Source organism: Sylvia atricapilla, chromosome Z (genome assembly GCF_009819655.1).
Source record: "Sylvia atricapilla isolate bSylAtr1 chromosome Z, bSylAtr1.pri, whole genome shotgun sequence".
In the NCBI taxonomy this organism is placed as follows: Eukaryota; Metazoa; Chordata; class Aves; order Passeriformes; family Sylviidae; genus Sylvia; species Sylvia atricapilla.
Genome location: NC_089174.1, coordinates 61,128,077 through 61,153,857, shown reverse-complemented (window position 1 = coordinate 61,153,857; position 25,781 = coordinate 61,128,077). Strand labels below are relative to the sequence as shown.

Sequence of the window (25,781 nt, the reverse complement as noted above, 5' to 3'; positions counted from 1 at the left end):
TTTCTCTTTTGGGTTTTATTACCATGATATTGTTTGGTTTTTTTAAATTTATAGTGAATATATGTAGTTAAAAAAAAAAACCAAAAAACACAGTATACCCCCCTGCATGTGCCAGTACACACATATAAACACCTTTAAAGGTGCATGGAGGGAGCCACCCTAAGCTTTCATTACCAGACTTGGGAAAATATGATTTAAATCCTTGTCTAGATACTCCAAAAGCAGTAGTGCTGTGTTTGCTGCAATAGGGACATCCACGTGCCCTTTTTGCATGTTAAAACATTTATGTAAGCAAATAAGTTTTATATTTTAAGAGATAAAGCACCCTGGAGATCCAGACTAGATACAGACCCATGACATTTCCTTAACTCTCTGTTTGCTCTCAAGTTTTTCAGCTTGAACATGCCACACATTAGCTTCTTCATTTTTAGGCAGAGCTAATAACTATAGCTTACCCTAAAATTTTTCTGTCTATAATAAGCATGCACAGCAGATTTAATTCCATTTTGTCTCCCATTCAGCAGCTCATTCCCTGTCCAGGGTTTTTATCAGTGTCACTGCTGTGTTGCACATGGCATATTTATGGAGGCAGCTGCCTTAACCTGTGTGCACACACAGGCACATGCACACACATCTCCATGTGCTTGGTTTCAGTGTGGGTGCAGGTCATCTCCACCAGTTCCAGGTGTCTGCTCTGGTGTTGCCTGGGTCTCAGTGGGAAGAAATAAGCTGTCACTGAGGACGCCTCTTGGCAGAGTCTTTTCTCTCCCAGGAGTTGTCCCTAACTTTGCTTATCAGTGGTCCCTGAGAGATAACTTTGGGGTGAGATGAGTCACCCCAGCCTGTGCACACAGAGTGGCCAGTGCTTCCTCCTGTACATAGAGCCCCGCCACATCCTTCACACTGGAATAAAAACAATCCTGTCTGCCCTCAGATAAGCAGCCATCAGGGGATGGGTTGAGCCTTGGCACAGGAATTTAAAGGAAGGCTTGATAAACGAACACCATGGTGGTCTGATAGCTGCTGGCCTGGGTCAGACTGGTCTACATGTGAACGCCACTGAAATCATTCTTTACTTGTGATGGGGAACACCACAGCATCAGCTTCTTTTTAAGTAGGGCAAGAATTTGCTGTTTTGTGAGTTCTTTTTTTGTACTAATAGTTATCCTGAATAGGCAGGCTTGAAACTGTGATGTTTAAAGTAGGATTAATTTAAACTATATATTAAAATATTTAATTCTTACTATTATTGCTATATATGGGGATTTTTTTGAGAAAGCTCTCCAATAAGGCCTTCCTTCATGTGAAGTAATTTCTCCGTAGGTACCAAAAAAATGTATATTTATCACCAGGTAGAACTTGATAGAAGTTTCTAATGAAAATTAAATCGAAATTTTTACAATGGGAAAAAAGTCTGCAGTTTAAGTAAAGAAAACTTTTGGGTCTCCTTTAGCTCAGTTACTCTGCTTTTTAAACCCCAGTCACTTTTTTCCTATTTATTTTATTGTACGTTCTTTTCCTCCTGTTGGGAGTAACCACGGTATCTTCTGTAGGTCAGGCTTTTTTTCCCCCTCCCTGAAGTCAGTGGGAGTTTTTCCATCAGTTTATGTGACAGTTTGGATCAAACCTGTAACAGGAACTCGAGAAATACTTTTTGTTATCAGTATGGTATCAACACTAGTATTTTTACATTATTCTTATCCTAGACTGACTTTTTTTAAAGCATATGATGCCTTCATTAAATAGAAATTAGGTTAGAGACCTGTGTTATTTTCAGAGTAACTGTTTGAAAGACTATGCAGGAGATGATTTTTAAGTACTGGGATAAAGTCTTTTCAGATCACCATTGTTCATAATTTTGATACAAAGATTTTGATATGAACTTGTTAGAAAACACCCTTGTCTGAAACTTTGTGCATTTCAGGTAAAAGTTAAACAAGTTGTTCTGCATTTGATTGCAATTTAAAAGCTTATCCTCATCTGTTTAAAAAGATCCTTCAGGGAAGAGTATTTGCTGCTAAAACAACCCCCACCAAAATGAATATTTGTGATATCTATCTATCTATCTATCTATCTATCTAGATATGTAAAAATCTCTTGATGATGAAGATAAGAGCAGAATTTTTGAAGCATGACAACTTTACAAATCTTTCCTTGCATGCAAAGCAGCTTTTTGGAGTGACTGGTTTATTTTAGTGTGTATGTCTGTAAGCATGCCCATAGTATTTTTTGTAAAATAGTATAAATGGAACAATTAGGTATTTCAGAACAAATTGCATAAGGAGTTCAGTTGAACTTATTTATCTCTCAGACCTTTACATGTTTGTCATAAATGGATAATAACTTAATAATGGATAACAACTTGATCATAAATTGATAATTACTTAATAATTAACTTAACTAATACCTAAATTAATATAGTAACTTAATTAGGTATATAGCCAGTGAAATTTCTGTGAATTTTCAATGTATTGGCCAGGTAGTCTTTAAAAAAGAAAAAAAAAAGAAAAATTGGAATAATTGTTGGAATAGTTCAGTGTATGAATAGATAAAAATTTGTGTTTGGTAACTGGAGGCAAAAATTTAAACCTTTTATTTTTTCTATCAATGCTAGCTGTTATTTTCAATGCAAGCAGCTGTGAACCTAAAAGAACAAGCAGAGGATGCCAGAAGCTGAGCATAGAGACTTTAAAACTGCACTCTTTCTAGGATAAAATTATCTCAAGGCTCCCAGAATACTGAGGGAATAGTTCCTATTAGATATGATTTTAACCTAATTTCTCCATGAAAGCTACCTAGTTGAGAGCTAAAAACACTTGTGCAAGATCAGTGGCTGATTTACAAAACAATTTACAGAAATTGTTTTATAAATGGTAAATAATGTTTCCTTTGACCTCTCTTTCCACTTGGCTCAAAACTGGAGCCAATCCTCAGCTTTGTCACAAAACCTCTCCTTTGAAATTAAAAATGTGCACTGATGTGCATAGATAGGTATCTGCTCCATGAGCTGGATTTCCACGTGGGGAAGAATGTTTGGCCTGAAACTGAGAGGGGAACCCCACCTTTCTGTTCAGGTGTAGTGTAGCCTGCCTGAAGAAGGTTTTGCCCAGAAACAGGAGCATTTCTCTTGCTTTGTGTTCTGAATCCAGGAGGTTCAGAGCCCTGAAGGACCCAGCATCCAGTTACTAGTGATGAGTCTGGGTTTTAACTATGTGTGACAGTCTTTGGCATCTATTTGAGAAAACAAGTTCCCAACACATAGTTTCAGGTGGTTGGTTTTTGGTTTTGTTTTGTTGAGGTTTTTTTTAGGTTTTGGTTTGGTTTGGGGTTTTTGTGGTTTTGGGGGGTTTGGGGGGAGGGGGTTGGTTTTTTGTTTGGTTTTTGTTGTTGTTGGTTTTTTTGTTTGGTTGGTTTTGGTTTTGTTTGAGGGTGGTTGGGTTTGTTTGTTGTTTGGGTTTTGTTTTGGTTTGGTTTGGTTTTTTTGCCTCCTGGTAAAATTTTCACTATTTTTACAACATGGCTGCAGTTGAGTTTATCATGATTTCCATTATAAAGCTCTTACTTTCAAAGGGCTTCAGCTACAAACCCTCAGGGAATTAAAATTTCTTCAGATGAAATTTTAACATAGATTTTTATCTTACACGTTCTGTATCTCATGGAAATGGTCTGACTTATCTAAGATTACTTTAGGACTGTCAGAAGAAAACTCATCTACTTTTCAACCCTGAGTTACATTCTGAATGTATGCTTATGCTCACATCTCATCAAAGTACTTCAAAACCACCAAATTTAACAAGTGGGGGAGAAATCAGTAGGAGTTTTGCACAGACATGGAGAAACACAGATAATTTAGAGTTTCTCTAATTGCCCCAGAATTTATACTTTAGAATGGTGTAAAGAAACATTTTAATTCCTTTAAGGAATTTTACTTACCGTTTGAAAACGTCATATGCATCGAGTTAGGTGAGCTGGTGTAGACTGGTGTAATTCCAGGGATGGTGGTGCCAGTTTAAACCTAACTGGCCTGTTCAGAGAATCATAGAATGGTTTGGTTTGGAGGGGACCTTAAAGCTCATCCAGTACCACCCCTGGCCATGGGCAGGAACGCCTTCCACTATCCCCGGTTGCTCCAAGCCCCATCCAACCTGGCCTAGGACATTTCCAGGGCTGGGGCAGCCCCAGCTCATCTGGTTCTGGCTCCTATATCATCACTTTAAATATTGAATTACATGTTTTCAATATGGCAACTGTTCCAGCTTAGGAGCAGTGGAGCACCTGTACAACCCAGGAGTTGGGATTTAGCAGCAGGTGAAACTCAGCAGTTTCGGTTTCACATTTTTTGTGTAGGTGCAAAAAAAGTAAGCCTTTATATAAAGGCTCAGTTTAAGTTTCACTAAATGTCAAACTGGCATTGCAGTAAAAGGATTTCCTTCTCGAATCAGTCCCTTTTTATGAGTCCCTGCAAGAACAGGGGCTTCAGTGTGCAGTATTTTTGCAGGCTTGCGTGCAGGTTCTTCCCAAAGGCATTCATGCTCCTTTCAGTGGGGTTTGGTAAGGAAAGTCTTTAGGAATAAATATCTGAATAGTCGGGGTTTATTTAGAAAAAAAGATTAACATGAAACATAAACTCAAGGCAATGAAACTTTTTTAAGATTTTCTATTGCAAAAATAATAGTGCAGGGGAAAAAAGAGTCAAAATACAAAGTGTCATTTTTAACAGTACCAGGACAAAATAATTCAGACAGAAATACACATCTAATTTTTTAAGCTCTGTGTATTTTAGTGTTTGTGCAGGATTTTTGGGTTATTTTATCTGAGCTGCTAGGGTAAAGACTGGAAAACCAATATTAACTTCAAGGAAACAGGATCATATATATGTCAGTTACGTTACAAATTGGAATATACTTATTATCACTATTTTATCTTTTAATATATTTTGTGTCTTTCTGTATCCACATAGTGTATGTGGATAAATTTATAAATAATATTTCAAACGCATTAGGAAATTAAACCCCAGTCCCATTAATAGTAGTAAAATTTTTCTACTGGTTTTAATGGGGCTAGTATTTAATCTCATTAAAAATTGAACTTATTCTGCATTTTTTTGTCCAGAGAATCCTCCAGCTGACCTTGAGGGGAGTCTTTGCCTGATGTGTGTAATGCAGGCCAGTTGAGTAGATGTTTTTTAAAATAATGGGGGTCTGCAATGTGACCACTGCAGTTACATGTGTTAGAACAAACGCACTGTGTGATTTGTACAGTAGAAGCCAAATTAATCAGGCTGATTGATAGAGATGGACAGTACCTTGCAAAACACAAAGCCAGAAATTGGTCTTTCTCACAAACTTCATTAGTCGCCTGGTGTTAGATCAGCAAAATGAAGGCACATGGAAAAATAGGCCAATTAACTTAGGAATGATTTAAAGTGCAGAGTGATGGAGCAGGGGATTAGTCTGAATCATCAGAGGCTGTATGAGTCCTTCCATGGAAGGGTGCAGTTTGTGCTTGGGAAAGTGGGATCTATTCTGCAGGGGTGCATGTTTGCTGCCTTTTCCTAATGGAAGTTGTGTTAACGCAGGGAAATACTTACTTTTCTTAACTGCCATGGCTATGTAAGGATGCGACGGTTTTCAAAACCCACCTGACACGCTTCTCCAAGTAAAACTGGGGAAGAGATCTGGTTGATAAACCTCCTCCCATAAGTATTGCATTCTTAGGCAGCATCACAGAAAACAACTCCTGTAATGAGATACGAAGTGCATGCCACTTCCCAGTATTCTCAATCCATAGCCATATTCCATGTGCCTTTGATTAATGCACAATGAAAAATGCTTTATTATCTTCATTCATAATTTGGTAAATTAAATCCAAGATATTTTCCATCTAGTCATCAAAAAGCCTGAAAGTATGAATGCTGTTCAACAAGACCTGAATTTTTGAGATTTCTTTTCATGTGATATATTAAAAATATCTAGTCTGAGAACAGATAATAATTTGATCATTGTTTGTTTTTATTTTATTTTATTATAATGGTTAAAAAACCCCCACCAAACAGAAAAGCTTTACTGTGTGAAATGAAGGAAAATGTCAGGAAAGTGGATTCATTGATAAAATTCACTTTATGATTTCAGAGAGAATGTTGTTACACTGCTATTGTTTCTTACTGTATTTACAATGTATTGTTTGCTTAACCCTGTAAATTTTGAAATGTAACTACTGTAACCTGGAATAAATAAATAAAACAGCAATGAAGTGTTTCATGTTGCTAAACAGCACAAAAAAGCACAAATCTCCAGCCCCCACTCCCCTTTGGGAATTGTTTGAGGGTTCATGTAGTTTGCAGCCATTTGAGCTGCACATACCTTTGAAATGGCAGATCCAGGTCATATTTTAATTAATACCAAGTTTCCATTGCTTGTCTGAAAGAAAAAGGCTGTCACTTCACCCAGTAGTTTTGTGTATCAGTACTTCTGTTTGGTTCAGTAACTGATGTGTCCACTATAAAATTATTTTGGCAAGTCACCTAGGATAAGTCTTTTAGGTTTTGGCACACAAAATACATTTATTGTGATTATGATCATCTGATCTTAAAATTTATATAGGTAATAAAGCCCATTCTATATTTTGTGTAATCTGGAAGTAATGGGACTTATCTCTTAAATTTAAGCATCAAGTGTAAATGAGGGCGTTCTTAGGTCTAAGTATTTTAGAATGTCTCAGTGTTCTCACTTGTTCTATAGAAATAAATTCAATTAGCATAGTGAGGCTGAGACCATCAGTGCCCACGTTCACAGCCAAGATGTGGAGGTGAAGCTGGCAGAGGCTGTGTATCCCTGGGCTCTGCATGTAGTCTTTTTAGCATTTGCACCTTTCCTAAAAGCTTCTAAATTCCTCAAACATTCACCACTTAAAAATAGCCCAGTATTTGGAGGGAAATCTTGTTTTCAGCTAGGCTGACCTCCTCTGCTCATTAACCTTGAGCAAGCTGCAGGCTGCTGCCTGCCTCAGTTTCCCCGACGGACAAAAGAGGTTAATAATCACCTCAGAGCTCTCCTGGATCCACTAATGGAGAGCTTTTTGTAAGAACAAAGTGCTGTAATTGCCCTTGCTCTTATTATTGTAGTCTTCTGTATGTCTTAAAACTTGGGGTGATATTCACACCTAAATATGGCTCTGTGTCTCTTCCTTGCAGAGACACTGAAATAAGGCTTTTAATTTGGATTTATTTTAATCGGGATAGTCTTCTGGAGATTTCAGTCTTTTTTTCTTCTACTTGTAGAGAAAACATAGCAAATTTTAAATCCCATCCCTGAGTCTGGAATTCATCTTGCGGAATTTGAGTACTGTAAAATTGAGGTGCCTGAGCAAAGATGGTGTCTAAACTTTTTCTGTTTGCTAGGGAAGGTGGTGCTCTTGATGCTCCAAACTGCAATTTCCAGGCTGAGATGATCTGACCCTGAACTTCCTTTCTCTGGCAGTAGTGGGAAGGAGTTTAGATGATGAGCTTTGCTCAGGATGTCTAAATGTAAGAAAGATGAAGAGAAATAATGACTTGTAATCATAGAATGGTTTGGGTGGGAAGAGACCTTAAGGCTCATCCTGTTCTAGCCTCTGCCATGAGCAGGGACACCTTCCACTATCCCAGGTTGCTCCAAGCCCCATCCAGCTTGGCCTTGGACACTGCCAGGGATCCAGGAGCAGCCACAGCTTCTCTGGGAATTCCTGCCCAGCCCCTCCCCACCCTTACAGCCAGGAATTCCTTCCCAATATCCCATGCAGCCCTGCCCTCTGGCAGTGGGAAGCCTTTCCTCTGTCCTTTCCCTCCATGTCTTGTCCCAAGTTCCTCTCCAGCTCCTCTGGAGCCCCTTTAGGCACTGACAGGAGCTCTGAGGTCTCTCTGCAGTCCGAACTCTCGCAGCTCTCAGCCTGTCTCCACAGATTTCGAGGACTTAAATTTCTTACTCTGGTTCTGCCAGCTAATATCTTGTGGTTCCTTTGCAATGATAAGCAGCCTGTGCAGTGCAGAGGGACAGTGCTTCTTATGGAATGGCTGCTTTTAACTTACAGTTGAAATTTTATGCTTGAGCTCCCCTTTTTGCTTGTGCTGCGATTTTAATGAAGTAGGGGATAATAGGAATGTGGATCTTACAGCATGGGTTAGGCTTCTGAGTGTTGAGATGTGGCTCTAAGAAAAGCAAGGGAGCAAATAGCAGATGAGAAGTGATTTAATTTTCTGTGTTGCAAGTTTAAAATGAGAATTGGTATGTCTAGAACTGGGTTTTTGTGCATGTGATTTTTCATGCAGTTGTTTGGAGTGGAATTACTTTTGATGAGCTGTGTAAATTAAGGGAGAATTGGACACTTGGAAATGCTGTCTCTGTGATGACCTCTGCCTCTGAATTCTTTGGGGAAGAGAAAAAGAAAGCACGCTTTCCCTCCCCCCTTATAGCATTAAATGTCAACAGCTGTATTTTGCTGCTGGTACTTATTAACTTACAGCCTTGCCTTTGTCAAGCATTTATTGCTTTAGAACTTAATTAATGCTTGTTACCAGGGAACTGTACTCCTTCCAGCTACCTTGGATTCTTAAAAGATGTAATTTTTCTGAGGTGGATAGTTTAAATTACTGACCAGAGAACCTCCTAGCTGTTCTGTATTAAGTCTTGGTTCTGGCATGGTTTGTCTTGAGGTCTGGTTTTTAATCTATTGAAATCCTATTACAGTCAAAATTACATGTACTGTCTCTATTATAAAGAAAAGATGATGACTTACACCTATGGTTGGAGATAATTCTTTTTACCTTTTCAATCTGAAAGCATTTTTTCACTTTATTTCCTAGCTGAAGCCAGTTGTCCTTATTTCTTGGTACCATACGTTCACTTTGCATCACATCACTGGATGATCACATACTTGGCTAGGAAAGTATTTATATCCAGGTTTCCACTCCTGTCCCATCCATGCAGCACTGAAAAGGAAACAGGCTTTTGGGAACAGAGGATTTTTGTAAGATTATTTTTTGTATGCCTTCACTGCACCTTTCATCTAGTTGGTTTTGCCTGCAACTTCTCTATTGTCTGGTTTTCTGTGGGTTTTTTTTGTGCACACATAAGCATTTATGCTTATTTCTTTTCTTATAAATATGAAGGGTATGAGGACTTGTTGCACTTTGGTGGCCATTATCTTGGCTTTGTTAGTCATTTACTGCTGATATGTATGGATAAACCTGGTATTGGGGGCCTGTCCAAATTTCCAGATCTGATCCTGAAAGGCAAGGCTGAGAAATGCAAAAATAGATCTCTGCTGTGATTGCTTTGTAAGTAGGCAGCTTGTTCGGGGTTCTTTTTTCCAGATTGTTAAAGTGGTGGCTATTACCCTGACAAATATAATTACAGTGTGTAAATTATATTGAAAATATTTTTGTCTGTTTGATGTATACTGAATTTAAGCTAAGTTATAAGGTGTGCTCTTTGGAAGTGTGGAAGATACAAGAGTGGAGCTACAGATAACAAGTTTATGCTTGTATTTCCTACTGATGAAGACTTTCACACAAGTTATTTCTATGGGTAGGTGATGCGAATATCACTCTGCATGTATATACATTTATTATACATTTTTGCATGATTATACATGTAGGAGTGGTACAATTTTGACTTGAGACTATTGGTGCTTTTTGAATACAATTTTACTCATGCTGACACGTGTATCTAAAAATCAAGTTTCGCTTCTGCTGTTAGAGGTCTGAGTCAGAAGTGAGAGAAACAAAGGCCTGAAGGAACAGTCCAGAGCTCCTGAAATCTTAGATAACCTGTTGAAAAAATGGTCAAATAGTCAATATTGTACTTGACCCTCGTATCTTCTGCACTCAACTGTTTATTTTTACAGCTCACATTATATATGTTCACGCTGAACTCTGATGATAAGACTGAAAGAAAACATGCCTCTCATTATTCAGTCCAGCCCTCACTTCTGTGTGTAATTTAATCATCAGCTGTCACAAATAATTAACTGAACAACAGCCAGCTTAAATCTGAACTCTGTATTCCATTCTTTTGTAATTGCCTTTTAAAAAAGATTGCCTTGCTTAATTATTAGGAATACTGTTCCAGTCATAATCATCAGTGTTTCATGTTGCGAACAGTTTGGTCTTTAATGCATTGGCATTTAACTACTCATTTATTTTTGTTGGGTCTGTTTTAAGTTTGTAATGTAACATTGTTTCATGGAATTTTTGTTTTGGAGGCAGGTCTGATCCAAAATATTTTGCAAATTTCTTCATACCTGTTGCGAAACTGATCTTTAGTACGACTTAAGCAAAATGTCACTCTGATGAACTGTGTTGCTAATCACAAAATAGGGGTTTCTGAAAATAGTCAGCTGAATTTTATTTCAGGCACAAAGTTACTAAAAAACGCTCCCTCAGAAAAAGCCCCTAAAACCAAAATCTGCTCTAAAAAACAGCTCAGAAAAACAGCTTTTCAGAGCAGCAAATTTGAAACTTCTAGTTCATTGTGTTGTTTCTGTCTTCAACAGTCACTTGAAACTCCAAAAAGAAACCAGCTTTTCCAAAGGCTTTTAATTGTATTCTTTATAATTTCAAAATATTTTACTAGTCATTTTGTAACTCTGAAAGTCCTAACTTCCTGAAAAAATTCTTAGTTTGTGGTTATTTTACATTATCCTGTACAAGTTGTACTATCCATGTATTACACCCATAACAAAAGGTCCCTGCAGATGCTCAGCTGCAGAACTCCAAGAACCTTGGAGTTAAAGAATTGCAAAGATGCTGAGCTTTGGCCCTGCCTGTGTTTCTGTCTCATCCTCATTTGTGTGGATGAAGCCTTGGTCCAAAGAAAGTTTTGGTCCTCTCATTTGAGGAAGAGGGAGGCTCCAAACCACTCTCATCCATTATGACTCAATGAGCTGCAGTTGGGGCAAGGCATTTGAGCTAAACACTCACGTTCTCTCAGAATTGCATAATTTATCCTTTCTCTCTGCTCCCACATCAACCTTGCCTTGAATTTGCTTGGGTTTTTTTCTGAACCTCTTCTGTTTCTAGCATGTTTCTCAATTATAAGTGATCTTCATTCATCACGAAGTATTTAGTTGGTGCTAACAAAACAGTTCAAAAATAGCTTTTTGTTATTCCGCAAGGACAGGTTTCAGAATCACGTAAGCAATTTTATCTTCCTCTTTCCTCCTTTATTATGGTGGTCAAAAACTCATCTGACAATCATGTCACTGAACAATATAATTTTGGTTTTTGTTATTGTTGATCTTTAAAAAACCCCAATAAACACAACCAAAAAACATTGCAATTTTGAAAAATCCCCCTGCCCTTGACAGGTGAATGTTATAAAAGGAAAGTTGCCTAATGTTAAATTCATTGTCACTGGATCAGTTTTATGAAAAAAATTAGTTTTATTCAATCATCCATATAATAATGTAAGCTGTCATTTGACTTCTGCAAAATTCTCTAGATAAATATCGTCTGCCCAATTTAATGTCCTGTAATTTATTATTTTTTTATTTTAAACTGGAGATTTTATCCTTAAAGACTGTAAATGTAACATTGTCAGATATGGAGATGTTTATGTGTTAATGTAAAAGACAGTACACAAATAACTGATACTCTGATAAATGTGTGTTTCTGACACTTGTGTTTTCTGTGTATGCAAAGGTGAAAATGTCTCTGCAATCTCAGGCTATGTTCATTAACTGAAGTTTAATAATTCATACAGTTTACCACTATGTAACTTCAAGAGCTTCATGTAGGATGTTGCATTAATCCTTAAACAAATTATTTGTACTTTTTGTACCTTTTTTGGTGTCATTCAGTCTGTGCTGATTTCTAACCCATGTTGGTTTTCTCCCCTGCAGATGGACCCCCTGTTGTGGCTCACTATGATATATCAGACACAAACTCAGATCCAGAAGTGGTAAATGTGGACAATCTCTTGGCGGCTGCAGTAGTTCAAGAGCACAGTAATTCCTTAGGAAATCAAGACTCAGGATCTGCCTGGAGAACCAGAGAGATGCTGAATGAAATGAGTGCTGATACAGGTTTGTTTAACTTCTCCGACATTTGTGCCAGCATTGCAGTTGGCGTCTCTCCCTTTCATGCTTTCAGTATTTTTATAGTTTATGCAACTGTAAAAGCTCCTTATGTGGATTTTGCAAGAGAACAGGACAGGTGCTCATTAAAAAGGTCTGACATTTACTCCAAAATAGAAGTGATAAAAATTGATAAATATTCCTGCAATATGTTTTTGACACTCATTTTTTTAACTAGTCTTCTTCTTTTCCTTCTAATTACTACAGGGAACTTAGGTGTGGGGTTTTGGTGGTGGGGTTTTTTTAAATGAAAGTGACCTAATCTTGTTACTGAATGATTGATTATGATAACCCTTGCCACCAGCTAGTCAACTGGTCCTAATCTCATTTTCAGTATTGGAATTGCCTGTGTATGGGTTTTTTTGTTTGTCTCTTTATATCTCTAAAATACAAGCATTAATTCTTCCCATATTCCATCTGCATTTACAACACCCTTTAGAAAATTATTTTGAATGTTAGCAGGGATTATTTTCTATCAGCTTCATCTCCCAGCTTTTTATGCCAACATTTTGCTTGCTTTCCACTCATTTTCTTAACTCCCATGTTATGATTTCAGGCTGCATAAGACACCTAAGTCTTTTCTGCCTTGGTGCAGTGCAACAGGTTTGTATTTTGTGGTGTGTTTCCCAAAGGTCTCCTGCCACAGGGCTCCCACATGGGGAGTGTCATGGTGTCTCTGAGCTGCTTTTCACTGTCTGTAAGGCTTAAACACAATAAGGTGGTGCTTTGTAAAGAGATGTTCCATTACTAGAAATGTTCCATTACTATGGAGTCTACAAGTACTCTTGTAGATGATTTGAGTATGAGAATCTGTGTGTTATTTTCACTGTGATCCGTGGCTAGATGTTGTTCCAGCCTTTTTGAGGCTTGCCTTTGTTTTCCAAGCTCAGTGGTATTTTTTGCATGACAGCAGCTGACTGATAGCTATTTGATCCCTAGCAATTCCAATCCTTTATTAAGGGATTTATTAGACAATTAGAACAGCTGAAATCACCTGTATTACATAGCACTAATGGGTAAGTACATTGAATGAATGTAAAGAAATAAAAAATAGCGTTTCTTACCAAGCTTTCTTCCACTTTTCCCTTAAAATGCTGCAGTGCAGCAGAAATTTTTTTTCTTTCCTCCACATATATCCAAGGGGACGCGCAGGTAAAAGAAAACAGGGAACATCGAGAGATTTCTTCATGCCTGGGAATGTTTATATGGATTTGGTCCTGGTGCTATGCCATGTGAGCAGCTGAAAGGATGAATCTCTTCTTGCTTGTGCGCACACTTTACCCTGCAGCCTCAGTAAACATCTGACTGCACTTTAGCCAGTGCTGGCCTTTTTCTGCCAGGTGTAGGGCTGCATATTGGGAAAGCAGAATTTTCAAATCATGGGTCTGGTTCACAAGTGTTATTTTCAGCCAGTATCTAGTTCAGCAGACTTTAAAATATGTTTTCCCTTGGGAAAATAACAACATAAGTAGCTCTATCAAAGTGAAAATTTTTATTACACTGTCACATCTTTGTGCATGGGAAAATATTTGGGGCTGTTTTACAAGCCCTGGTGGTGTAGGGCAAACAAAACATCACTTCGGATGTCATCCTAATGTTTGTGCAAAGAAATTAATAGCATAGGCATGTTATTAATCATAAAACTTTTATGGCAGAGGCTGGAAATCTGTCTGTCTGTACTATAATCCTGATTAACACTCAGCTACTCTTGCAGTATTTACTCTGCTAATCATGGTTTCACTTCTGCTAATTATCTTTTTGTTGCCTGAACTTAAATTATGGTAAAATGTGGAAGGTCTTTTGGGATTCCAGTTTATACCTCTAGGGATACTTTTTGGGACTATTTAGGAGCTGGTCTGCTTTACTCCTTTGCCAGATGTTACCCTACCAAGAAATTGAAGGGTGGCTAGGCATTAAAACAAGATACTAGGGTGATCCCATTCCACTGCCTGCCATGGGATGGTATGTCCTGCAGGGATACCTTCCACTACCCATCCAAGCTATTCACTATCCTCCAAGCTTCCAGTGTCCTCGTAGCTCCATCCAACCTGGCCTTAGACACTTCCAGGGATGGGGCAGCCACAGCTTCTCTGGGCAACCTGTGCCAGGGCTTCACCTCCCTCACAGGGAAGAATTTCTCCCCAGAGTCCAATCCAACCCTGCCCTCTGGCAATGTGAAGCCCCCAGCAAGTGAATCAAAGCCTCTGAGCACTTTCATTTCATGTTTCACAGTCTGCCCATCCACTTCTATTAAAAAAGTACCCATTACCCATTTTTGGGCTTCCTAGCAGTCAGTGATGTTTGTCAAGAATGTTCAGCTGAACTGCTGTGCTAGGAAGAGACTGACTGGGCTATTAATCTGTTTTTAAGTTCAGCTGACAAATATTTTTTTGTCTTGTGAGGTGGAAACTCATCCTTTAGGCACCTGGCAACATACGTGTTTCATTCCCTTGCTAACCCTGATCCAATCACCAAGGGTCTTGGCTTTCCAAAAACTGAACATAAAGCATGGTCTCTGCTCCTATGCAAGAGCTGGAGAGGGATTTAGGACAGACCCCAGGGAGTGTCTTCTCACTGCCAGAGGGCAGGGCTAGATGGGATATTGGGAAGGAATTCCTGGCTGTGATGACAGTGGGGCCCTGGCCGGGGTTGCCCAGGGAAGCTGTGGCTGCCCCTGGATTCTTACGAATGTTCAAGGCCAGGCTGAACAGGGCTTGGAGCAACCCAGGATAGTGAGAGGTGTCCCTGCCCATGACAGGAGGTGGAACTGGATGAGCTTTAAGGTGCCTTTCAACTCAAACCATACTGTGATTCTATTTGCTTTCATCTTTCCCACATGCTTAAAGCCATTAGAAAGTTTCCCTGGCACTTATTTCAAGTTTAATTTCTTCTGTTTCTGTTTAGTCTCCCTGGGGGTGTAATCAGTTCTGCATGTTCATACACCTTTGAAATCCTGTGGATCATTATTGCTTCTCCTCCTCTCATCTTTGAGGAGGTGTCCACTCAAAACTAGATACACATAAAATATTCACCTACTCTCAAATTTCCTTCTCAACAAATGACTCTTTCCCTTTGTAGTACAGCTGAGCAAGTGGTTTTTCAGAAGTAGGTAGTAGCCACTACTTCACAGCTGCTCAGCATCCCTCAGGCTTATGATAAAGAGAGACAGTGGAATTAATCATCTTCTCTTTTTTTCTGGAAAAAAAATAGTAGAAGTTATATATTTTAATTAATTGATTTTTCAAGAAATCTGTTTTCTGTGAGTGAAATAATAATTTCAGCTGCTTTGCGTCTCCCATGCAAGTATTGTCCTATATGACTCGACACAGATTCACTAATAGGGCTGAAGAACCTTCTTAGCAGTACTTGGCAGAAAAGGCAAAAATGTGCCACACCTCCTATGAGTATTTAGAGGGGGTTTCTGGTTTGGCTGACTGACAAACTGGATGTCACTGAGGAATTGTAATAAAAAAACAGCCCTGCTGTATATGGGATTTAAGAAAACCACTGGTTTTTTTCAAGTATTTGTAATAATGTTTGAGCATATGTGTGAAGCAGCACGGCCAGAAACTTAGGGGTTTGCTGTGTTTTTTTGCTGACCAGCTCCCCCTGGTTTTTTATTTGAAGAATTAAAAATCATTTTCCTTGATGTGCGGGATGTTTCTGTCCAGCCTCTAGGCGCTTTGCTTTTGTTGTTGTTGTTGTTGGTTTTTTTTGTTTTTTTTTTGTTTTTTTTTTTTTTTTTTTTTTTGTTGTTGTTGTTGTTGTTGTTGTTGTTGTTGTTGTTTGGGTTTTTTGGTTTTTTTTTTTGTTTGTTTGTTTTTGCTATAGTATCACTGTATTTGCTTAGATTGTTTTGTTTGTTAATGTTTATACATTAGGGACAGTTTGACTCTTAGCACTGTCATAACATTTCAGCTGGAAATTCTAGTTGTTCTTGGTGCAACAGTCAGGGTTTGTTTCACGTTTGTGTAACAGCACCATCACCAGAGCTACTGATACCAGCTAAATCCAGTGGTTTTCCTGTATCAGGTGATGAATTGTGAGTTGAAAAACTTGGTCTAAAGAAATTTTCTAATCTCAGTATTGTTTTGGAGTTTTAGGTTGGGAAGGTCCTTTTCAAGCTGATTTCTGTCATGTAAGCTGTTAAACACTGTCTCTATTCTCATTTTTTCCATCTGTAGGTCATTTGGATCCAGGCTTCCTTGCAGGTGACAAAACCTCTGGTGGCAATGCCCAGGCTAATGAAGAAATTAACATTGCCTCTTCTGACAGCGAAGTAGAGATTGTTGGAGTTCAGGAACACGCCAGGTATGAATTATTTTTTCTTGCTCTGATATTACTTTCATTTTATCAGAATGTCTGCATTACCAAAATCATTAAAGAAAGTGCTGACCTTCACCTCTGTAGTTACTCATCCATGAGTGATGCTCCAACGGCAGCAAATATTGCACTTGTTTTTTTCTGTTTTGCTGGTCATGGTGATGTCAGAATGTATTATTCTTTAGAAAGTTACCAACTTGATAGTTATTCAGATAAAAATTGTGATTCAGTGAAGAGGTGAAATGTGCCACTGAATAACAGAACCAATATGACTCCAACAGAAGCTGTTAATTATTTACATTACATGGCAGATATAGATTCTATGTCTACTGTTCACGTGAGCATGTATCTTTGGGTTGGCTGAGCTGCTTCTTCATGAGGTAGGCATATGTCCAGGACATCTTCACTGGTCAAGCGTCCATCCTCACACTGTGCTTCCCCTGTCTAGGGTTTGCATTTTTTGCAGTTTCTCAGGCTCTCTTCCTAACCTTGATGAATTCCTGAGAGCTCCAATAACAAAACTGCAGGTGGTTTGATAATATTACTCACAACCAGTTTGGCTGGTGCATTAGAATGGCCTGTTGCACAGATACATTACTACAATTCAATATCAAAAATTCTGATTTTAAAGGAATACGTGAATATGTATATAACTAAATGAAAATCTTTATGTGGGTTCTTGTTTTCTTTCAAAATATTAACTTAAGGTTTTTAATCAGCTTCCACTTTATTTAATTAGTAGGAGTAAAAATACTGTCATTTTTTCAACAGCTAATGTCATAAGATATCCTCTTTAGGTTAGAAATCAGATCACTTTGAGTTTATTTTATGATTCAAGGGAGGTCAAAGCAGAGGGTAAGGGTGCCAGAGGTTTCTCGCTCAGTATGAAATCTGCGCAGCTGTTCTTCTTGGTAGGCATTTTTTGATGTTACTCTTCATCTTTAGTCTGTGGCTTAAGATATTATGAAGCAGTTGAACAAAACTGACATTTTCTAATAGTGTGGAGTGCAAATTTGGTGGAATAAAACCAAGTTAAAACAGTACATAGACAAGCTTCTTCCAAAATTTTCTGTTTCCTAGTGGGCGCTTGGAGGCAGAAAAGAGGTGTGAGAAACACAGAGCAGCGTTCCTTGTCCCTTCATTGCATTTTTCTTGGAGAAAGAAGGAAGATGTGCAGGACCCAGTTTCACAGGCAGGAAACTTCATGGATAATGTGGGCACAGCCCAGTTGATGTGAAAAAAAAGGAAATTTTCAGTTCCAGAAGGGAGATTTAGTCTTAGCTTTTAAAACGGTAAGAAAGTCCTTGCATGGACAACTCTTTTGGAAGATTGCAATTCCTTAGGAAGCAGCTGTCCTGGCTGTTCATGCAGCAGAAGCCAGGGCTTGGAGGGTCTTTGTGCTGATGGTAAAGGGTGTGGATTCTCTCTCCAGCACTAACTGATGTAAATCTGTCCAGCACTGCACACAGGACCTCTGTTCTTGTGTCCCCTCTTTGAAAGCTTTGCATGCTGCTGCCTTGATAATAGTTACCCTCTATGGGAATAGAAACATGAGCTAAATGCAGAGTTGCTGTTTAAAGTGAGTTTTAGTAGATATGGACTGAAATAATTTCAGCAAATCAGACTAAAATCACTCATCTGTGCTTTCCTTTGTTCCTGTACTCATCTCCCACAGACCAGTGTTTACTGCCTCCCTTGAATACTCACTCACACATTTCAGTTGTTTGAATTCTACTTAGAGTTTTATTTCTCTTGCAGGTCTAGGCTTGCAGTTATGAAATGTTGATGGATTTCTGGCAGGGTTGTCATTTGGACAAGGGTTAGGTTTTTGATCAGTATTTTCTGCATGCTTAGTTAGTGTGGTGTTTGGATCCTGGGTTTTATCGTGCTCCCTATTCCATGTCATCGTTGGGCTGGTGTGAGTTGTGACACCCTGGAGTTTGTCCATAGTTTGTAGTTCTTCAGATTCTTAGCGAATTGGTGCTGTTCCTCATCACTGGGATATTCCTTGGCATCTACTTAGGACACCATGTCCTAAGTCTGCTTAGGACACCAAGTCATATTTTTCAGTTCGTTTAATTTCTCACCAGCAGAATTTTTTTCAATCATGCATGAATATAAACCGGTTTTCCTCTAGTTTTTCCTATGAGGTTTTTTGGGGGTTTTTTTATTGCCTTTACTTGGTATTTTCCTTTAGCTGCAGATTGGAAGCATGTTCCCTGAGCTCATGTTTGACTGAATGTTTTGCTGTTGGTGCCTTGTGTGACTAGTTTAAGGATAAACACTTCCATTTTTCCAAGATATCTTTTCTTTGAGGTAATTTATGGCTTAGTTTTCAACATCTTCAGGAAGAAAAGTTAGTCTTAGCTTTGCCTAAATTCCGTGGACTGTTCTTAGAATGGTGTACTACAGTTCCTGAGATGAAACATCATATTTCATTTCCTCTGTCTACAAGCTTTTCTTGCCATTTTATGCTTAAAAATATTTCTCCTTAAAAGAAAGCTTTAAAAGAAAGAATCCTGTACATTTGTTAGAGTTACAGGGTCTTATTGCTAATTCTTTGTAGATATATACTTTAAGTATGGGGTTTTATGACTGAAGAAGTAATAAAAGAACCATTCTGAACATCACATCTAAACCTAAGCAGTATGTCTGAGAAGGGAATTAGACATTTATTTTCAGAGAAGTTACAGCTCAGAAAATGAGATTTTTCATTTTATTTTATGAAACTACAGTCAGAGCCAAGACAGCTGAGCATAACCTGAGTAGTTTTGGAGAAAATGAATAGCACATACTTAAATTGGAATAAATAAAATGTAAATGTCAGGGATATTTTATCAGTGCAGGAATTCTGAGTTCCTGAAATACACGTGTCTTCACAAAGAAGTGGGAAAGGTTACCCCAGCAGCCAGAACACCTTGTCTTTATCCATGCAGCCAGGAGCAGCTACAGCCACTACCAGCGCTTATAAGAGCAAAACAATTTTTGGAGCACTAGGTATCAAATTTTATTAATGCCTGTTTAGGATTTAGCTGGAAATGGAGTGATCATCCTAAAGCCTCTGGTAAATTCCTGTCATCCCTTCATTATACACAAAATTATTCTGCCTTTCATTTTGCATTTCTCTTTTTCTAAACGCTCTTAACTTGTGTTTCATTTGTCATGTATCTACTATGGATATAATAGGTAAAAATGCTGTGTGAATAGGTACCTGTGTATTGTGCTTCAGCAGGGCACTGAAGCCTTATCATCAAGTACACCTTTTAGTCTCATCGTCTGTAGTCACTTAAAGCTTAAATGTTTTGCTGAAGTAGGGCTGAACTGTTGTCAGTTAGCATTTCCCAGCACGTTTATAATTTTCAGTTGAAAAGACCAAAACAAAAAAAAATCAGATGCAACGGCTGTAATAACATGATTAGCAAGATCTCTTTTGCAATTATTGTAATGAAAGTATCATTACATCCTTGTTTTAATATGGCTTTGATTTAATATTGCAATATAGCTTTTCTTTTTCTCTTAGGCAGCCTCACTTCAAATTTTTCTATTTTTAAAAAGTCTAACGGATAAAGCTCCATCAGGAAACTCTGCATTGTACTATACACATGGTGGGGCAGCTTCCTCAAGATCCTTGGGATCCATGCACATATTTTTTGAGGGAGATTACATTACACCCACTGGCATTCCTTTAGAATAATTTAATCCCCACCAAATTCCCCAAATTTAAATTTAGCTTTACTCACTGGGTGTTTGAGATGCCACAGACTCTACAAGTCGCAGAATCCAGTTTGGAGAGGGAAGTGCTAACCAGATAATGATGAAACAGTGAAGGTGGGGATGTCGTGGCTGAGCTGAGCAGTGTCCCTTATTGTGTGTGTGTCCCTCTCCTCACTGCAGGTGTGTGCATCCCAGGGGAGGGGTGATCCAGAGCGTGTCCTCCTGGAAGCGCAGCTCGCCGTTCGGGAGCGCCCAGCCTGTGCAGCCATGGACAGCAGTGGCTCCCCAGCAAAACTGGTCCTCACCCCCAGAAGTGGTGGACCTCACTCTGGATGAGGACACCAGGCGCAAATACCTCCTGTAATAACGCCATGTCACTGTGCTCTGCCCCCTCCCCTCCTGCCCTCCCTGGCACACAGGTTCACTGGTTAAACCATTGCCTCCAGAGGTCCCGTCCTTGGCACCATGAAACACAAATCCGTGGCATTTCTCCACATCCACAGGAATGTAGTCTGATTTCAGTATCGCTTGGAATGGTTTTGCCTTCTCCAAGGAGGATTCCTGCCCAGAATTAGCAGCACCAAATTTAAAACACATCTGCAGTTACTAATGTGTGTGTGTGTGTGTATATCTAACAAAATAACTGCGTGCAAATGTACATCCTCCCACCCTCCCCACCTCCCGACTCCAGGACATTTTGAATTTATCAGTATCTTGAGTTTTTAGAAGTTAGTGTGTTGCTGTGTGAGCATCAGTGGTTTTGAGAAATGCTGTGTCCTCACTGATTTCAGCGGAGCTAGGGGATATTCAACACTTCCAGAATTTAGGCCAGGAGTATTTTTACCCAGGCTGATTTGGTTACATTACCAGCAGGAGGGATTGCCTTTAATGCAAATGGCCTGTAACAAATGCACTGAACAGTTTTTAATTAAAACATTTTTATTTTCAATGTAATTTATAGTTTATACTCGTCAGTGCTGAGTCTTCTGTCTACTTTGACTACTGTATTTCACTGGTCAATTCCCACAGCTTGGAATGGCTAAAATAGTAATAGTAGTGACTTAGAAACAGCTGAACATGGCAAAAACACAGGAAAAGGTTAAAAGGCCCAGCATCCCTCTCCTTTGTAATTATAGCTGAACTTTTTTACCTTTATAAAAGTCTTGCCTGGAGTAGATGAAGGAGAGGAGTGAAATGTTTTGCTCATAGTTCCCATCTCTACTGCTGCTTGTTTGCATCATTCACCATCTCAGAAAATAAAAAAACAAATCCAAAGCAAATTCCAAAGCTCCAGCCTGGCAAAAGGATATTCAGCTGGGACCTGTTCCTGGAATTTGTGGGGCCATTTAAGGGCTTAAAACTCTATGTCCTAAAAGATGTTGCAGGATCGGAGTCAGAAACTAAGGTTGTGGTAATATTTTGTTTTGGTTTGGTTTGGTTTTGTTTTACTAATCTGCAACATTTCTCTGGCTTTCAGTCATGTCTCTCATGCTAGTTTTGGAAATGCCAAGATTCAGGAAGTGCTTTCTACCAGAATATTTACCAAAATCAGTGGAACTTTAGCAGGCTGCAGTTTCTGTGGTGTATATGGAAATTCCTGCCCCTCATCTGTCATTTTGAGCCTTTTCCAAGGCAAAAACCAAAGATCAGACTTTAGGAAGATGATATTATTCACTTTAAATGTCTACTGTGCAATTGAAACATTCCTTCATATTCCAGATGCTTCTATTGGGAATTTGGTATAGCTCTGTCATTAGATTTTTTACTATTTAGGGCTGAACGGGGGTAGTCAGGAGATGGGAAGTTCTGCTTTCCTTTCATGTTGGCTGGTTTCAAAAATTTATTTGGTTTCCCGTAATTTTATCTGTGGGCAAAATAAAAAAATTAAAATAGATTTACCTGTGTTGTCACATAAAGGAAAAACAACCCAGCGAGGGGTTATAGTTAATAACAAACATCTATTTCTTCCATAAGCAGAACAGTACATACTGCACTTTACAGAGCAGCTAGGTAAGGATTGATACTCCCATTTCCAGCTTTCTAGAACAATGAACATAAGTGTCTTGCACGGCCAGAAAAATATCTGTGGTGTTTTTAGTGACCAGTTCCTTTCTGTGGGAGGGAGGCGAGCACGGAGCTTCATCTACAGGATGGAGCCTGTTGGCCCCACAACAGGGAAAGGCCCTGTACTGCTCTATCCATCCTTTCTCCTTGTGTTTCCATCAGCTGTGGACTCACACGCCTGCTGTAAAAGTAACCTTGGAACAGCCACCTCTTGTTGCTCTTTCTTCCCGTTTCACAGAGTCTCCTGAAGATTGGTTGTGAAGAAAGCTGCAGGGACCCCGTTTGCAGTCCTTCCATGAAAAAATGTAAACTAACTCTCTTTGTTTTTCAGTTTGTAGATGATGTGACTTCCACGTGTACATAAAAACTACTGCCTCCTAACCAGACTTCCTCCAACTGTGCACTGTGTTTGTTTAAACAGCTCATGTATGGTAGTCCAATGCAGGTTGTCTTTTATTTAAAACACTATGTATTTTCTCTTAACAAATTTCAAGGCTAGTGGTCTGAAAAATGCAATCACTGGATATGGGTAGGAAATGCTTTGGTGGGGTTTTTTCAAGTTGTTTTGTTTTGGTTTTGTTTTGTTGGGTTTTTTTGGCTTTTTTTTTAACTTCTATTTTTTAAAAAGAGCAAAAATGTGCCTGGGTGGTTTTTGCTCTTCTCAGCAGGAAAGAGAAAAGTTAGCCATTGTATGGCTGAGAACCAATGCACTTGGGGCCTGGTCCAGAACCCACTGGGGTCAGTTTGAGGCTCCCCATCAACCTCAGTGTGCATTGGCTCAAGACCTTCAGGGTTAAGCAGTTTTCCTGAATTGCTGGAGTATGAACTTGGAATCTTCTATAGTGAAGACAAATCATTGCTCAGAATATAAATGTTTAAAATGTGCGGCTCTAGTTAAAAAATAAAATTTGATTCTTCTTGACACTCACTATTTAGTTCTCATTTTCCATCTAGTATTTAATGGTCTTTGGAGAGAAATAATAATAAAACAGAGTGTTATATATATATATATATAAAAATATATATATTTTTGGTGCAAGATGAGACCTTCTGTTTTTTGAAACAAGTCTGTAGCATAAAGGTTAAACTATTTTAAGATTAAATAAAATAAAGCGTATTATTTAAGCAATATCGGTTTGCTGGGGCTTTTTTTCTTCCACTTCCATCAAATAAGCTGCTGTTTGTCACATTTCCTAATTAAATCCATAAATTCTGGGTTACAGTTGCTGAAATTCAGCACTGTTTCTTGCCGTAACACATTTAATTTTGCATATCCAGAATGTTAAAGTGATTTTCTGGCTGAAAAACCTTGCTTTTATCTTGGACATGGGCAGGATCATCACTTCTTGCTGTAGCATTAGTGGCAGGGTATGTGCAGGTGCCAGTGACAAGTGGCTGCTGCCCATCACAGAATCCCAGGACAGTTTGGTTTGGGTTGGAAACGACCTTAAAGATTGTCTCATTCCACCTTTCTGCCATTGGCAGGGACGCCTTCCGTTATCCCAGGCTCCAAACTCTGTCCAGCCCAGCCTGGGACACTTCCAGGGATCCAGGGGCATTCACAGCTTCTCTGGGAAACCAGTGCCAGCACCTCCCCACCTTCCCAGCCAGGAATTCCTTCCCAATATCCCGTCTAACCCTGCCCTCTGGCAGTGGGAAGCCATTCCCTGTGTCCTGTCCCTGCATGCCTTGTCTCAGGTCCCTCTCCAGCTCTCCTGGAGCCCCTTTAGGCCCTGTCAGGGGCTCTGAGGTCTCCCTGGAGCCTTCTCTTGTGCAGCTGAACATCCCCAGTTCTCCCAGCCTGGCTCCACAGCAGAGGGACTCCAGCCCTGGGAGCATCCCTGGGCCCTCCTCTGGCTCCAGCAGCTCCCTGTCCTCCATTTTGGGGCTCATTGTGTCCTGCAGAATCCTTTCCAGGGATGCAATTTCAGCACAGCCTTCACCTCCCCACACATCTGAGTCCTTCAGATGCCTGAGTAACCTTCCCACCATTAGTTCTCCAACAGCATCCCCCTCTCCCATTCTCCCAGACATCTGCTGGGTCAGTGAGACTGTTTGACTCAGGCTCGTACAACAGGGCAGATCTTCTCTGACCAGGGTGGTGGTGCCAGGGCGAGCTGTGTTCAGAGAACCACAAAATTGTATTGGGGAATTTGGAGCCACAAGTAAAGAGGCAGATGTCAACACTGTGCTGAACTTGGGGTCCTGCTGTCTGTCAGCCCCCTCACAGGCAAAATGAAAATGGGAATAGAAATAATAATTATTTTTATTATTATAATTAAGTACATTTTCAGTGTTTTACATGTATTTATCACATGAGAAAGATCCCTGTGCAAATCAGGAAGGTAATTTATTCACGTATTTTAAGTACCCATATGGATAATGAAGGTAAAGTGAGTTGGTTTTCAGCCTCACTGAGTCCTTGGCATATGTGGAGCCAAATTCTAGGCCTGGTGGTCATTGCAGAGGTGGGCACCAGTCTCATACTTTATTTTGTGTTTATCATCAGCTGAGGGAGAACAGAGCTGTGGAGTTCAATGCAGATGTGGCAAGAGGACAGATAAAATATCTCCTGAATCTTTTCTTCTTTATCACCAAGAGATACCCAGAGTCTATAGGCTTCAGGGTACACTAAATGGAAACCTTAAAATTTCTGCTGTGGCCCTTAGCACTCCCTTATGTTGGAGCCACTTGACTTTGTGGGAATTGTTATTCCTGCAGTAACACAAAAACTGATCAAAACTACCCAAAACCAAGTTAGATTTTTTTATTGTGTTTTTCCCACTGAGATAGTTGCAATGCAGTTCGATTTTGTGGCTGAAAGTTTAGTTTGCCTGCCTTGAAATGAGGACTGAAAGGGTTGTGGTAAGTGGATTATTTCCCCAGTTCCCTGAAGAATCTGTAAATGGTGTTCTTTGCTGAAGGCATCACCTCCCTTGCCTGAAACACCACCAGCTTTGCCTCTCCTTTTTGGGGCTCTCATCTCTTAATGTCAGCTGCTGTGGCTTTGCTCCAGAGCACCCCAGGGATGCAGTTTCCCTTCAGTTTGCACAGGAAAGGAGCAGAATGCCTGCAAAATGCAAACTTGGGATTGACAGACCCTGTCTTTACAGACAATTTTGGTGCAAATAAGTTGAAATCCTCTTGTTACTGATGCTAAAGGGCAGATAAGGATCCAACCCATGCCCCCACACCCTCCAGTCTGTATCTTGAATTTTTGAAAAGCAAATGCAACCCCAAGAGTCCTGACAACTGCCGATTCACAAATGCCCCTTGGAAGTTTTCTCATGGATCTGGTTAGTCATCTAGATTTGCAATTCAGTTTAAAATTAGAATTGAGTGCCAGCCACTGGGAAGGAAACATCTTGCAGACAGTCTCCAGAAAAAGCTAGAGTGGGCAGGAGGAAAGCTGTCTGGAAATTTAATTTCAGATAATTTTCTACACTTACTTGCTGCATCGGCAGCTTGGGTGAATCCAGGGCAACCACATCAGAGCTGGGCAAATGAGAGTCCTCTGTCAAATTCATTTTCTATTGCTGTAGGTGCTGTGAATTGAACATAGCTCTTGG

General features: G+C 39.5%; 1 protein-coding gene across 3 annotated transcripts in view; it reads left to right on the top strand.

Moving 5' to 3' along the window:
* The window catches only part of ARK2N (arkadia (RNF111) N-terminal like PKA signaling regulator 2N), a 45,110-nt gene extending 21,769 nt beyond the window's left edge, over nucleotides 1-23,341 (top strand). For 2 of the 3 annotated variants that reach the window (XM_066339255.1, XM_066339252.1), the window contains 3 exons: nucleotides 11,878-12,060; nucleotides 16,296-16,422; nucleotides 20,329-23,341. In XM_066339255.1, the coding sequence (XP_066195352.1) occupies nucleotides 11,878-12,060; nucleotides 16,296-16,422; nucleotides 20,329-20,512 (494 nt within the window). In that variant the 3' untranslated portion in view covers nucleotides 20,513-23,341. Of the gene's footprint in view, nucleotides 1-11,877; nucleotides 12,061-12,667; nucleotides 12,715-16,295; nucleotides 16,423-20,328 lie in introns of all 3 variants that reach the window. The other variant, XM_066339254.1, reaches the window with a different exon arrangement.
* The last annotated feature ends 2,440 nt before the right edge of the window (nucleotides 23,342-25,781 follow it).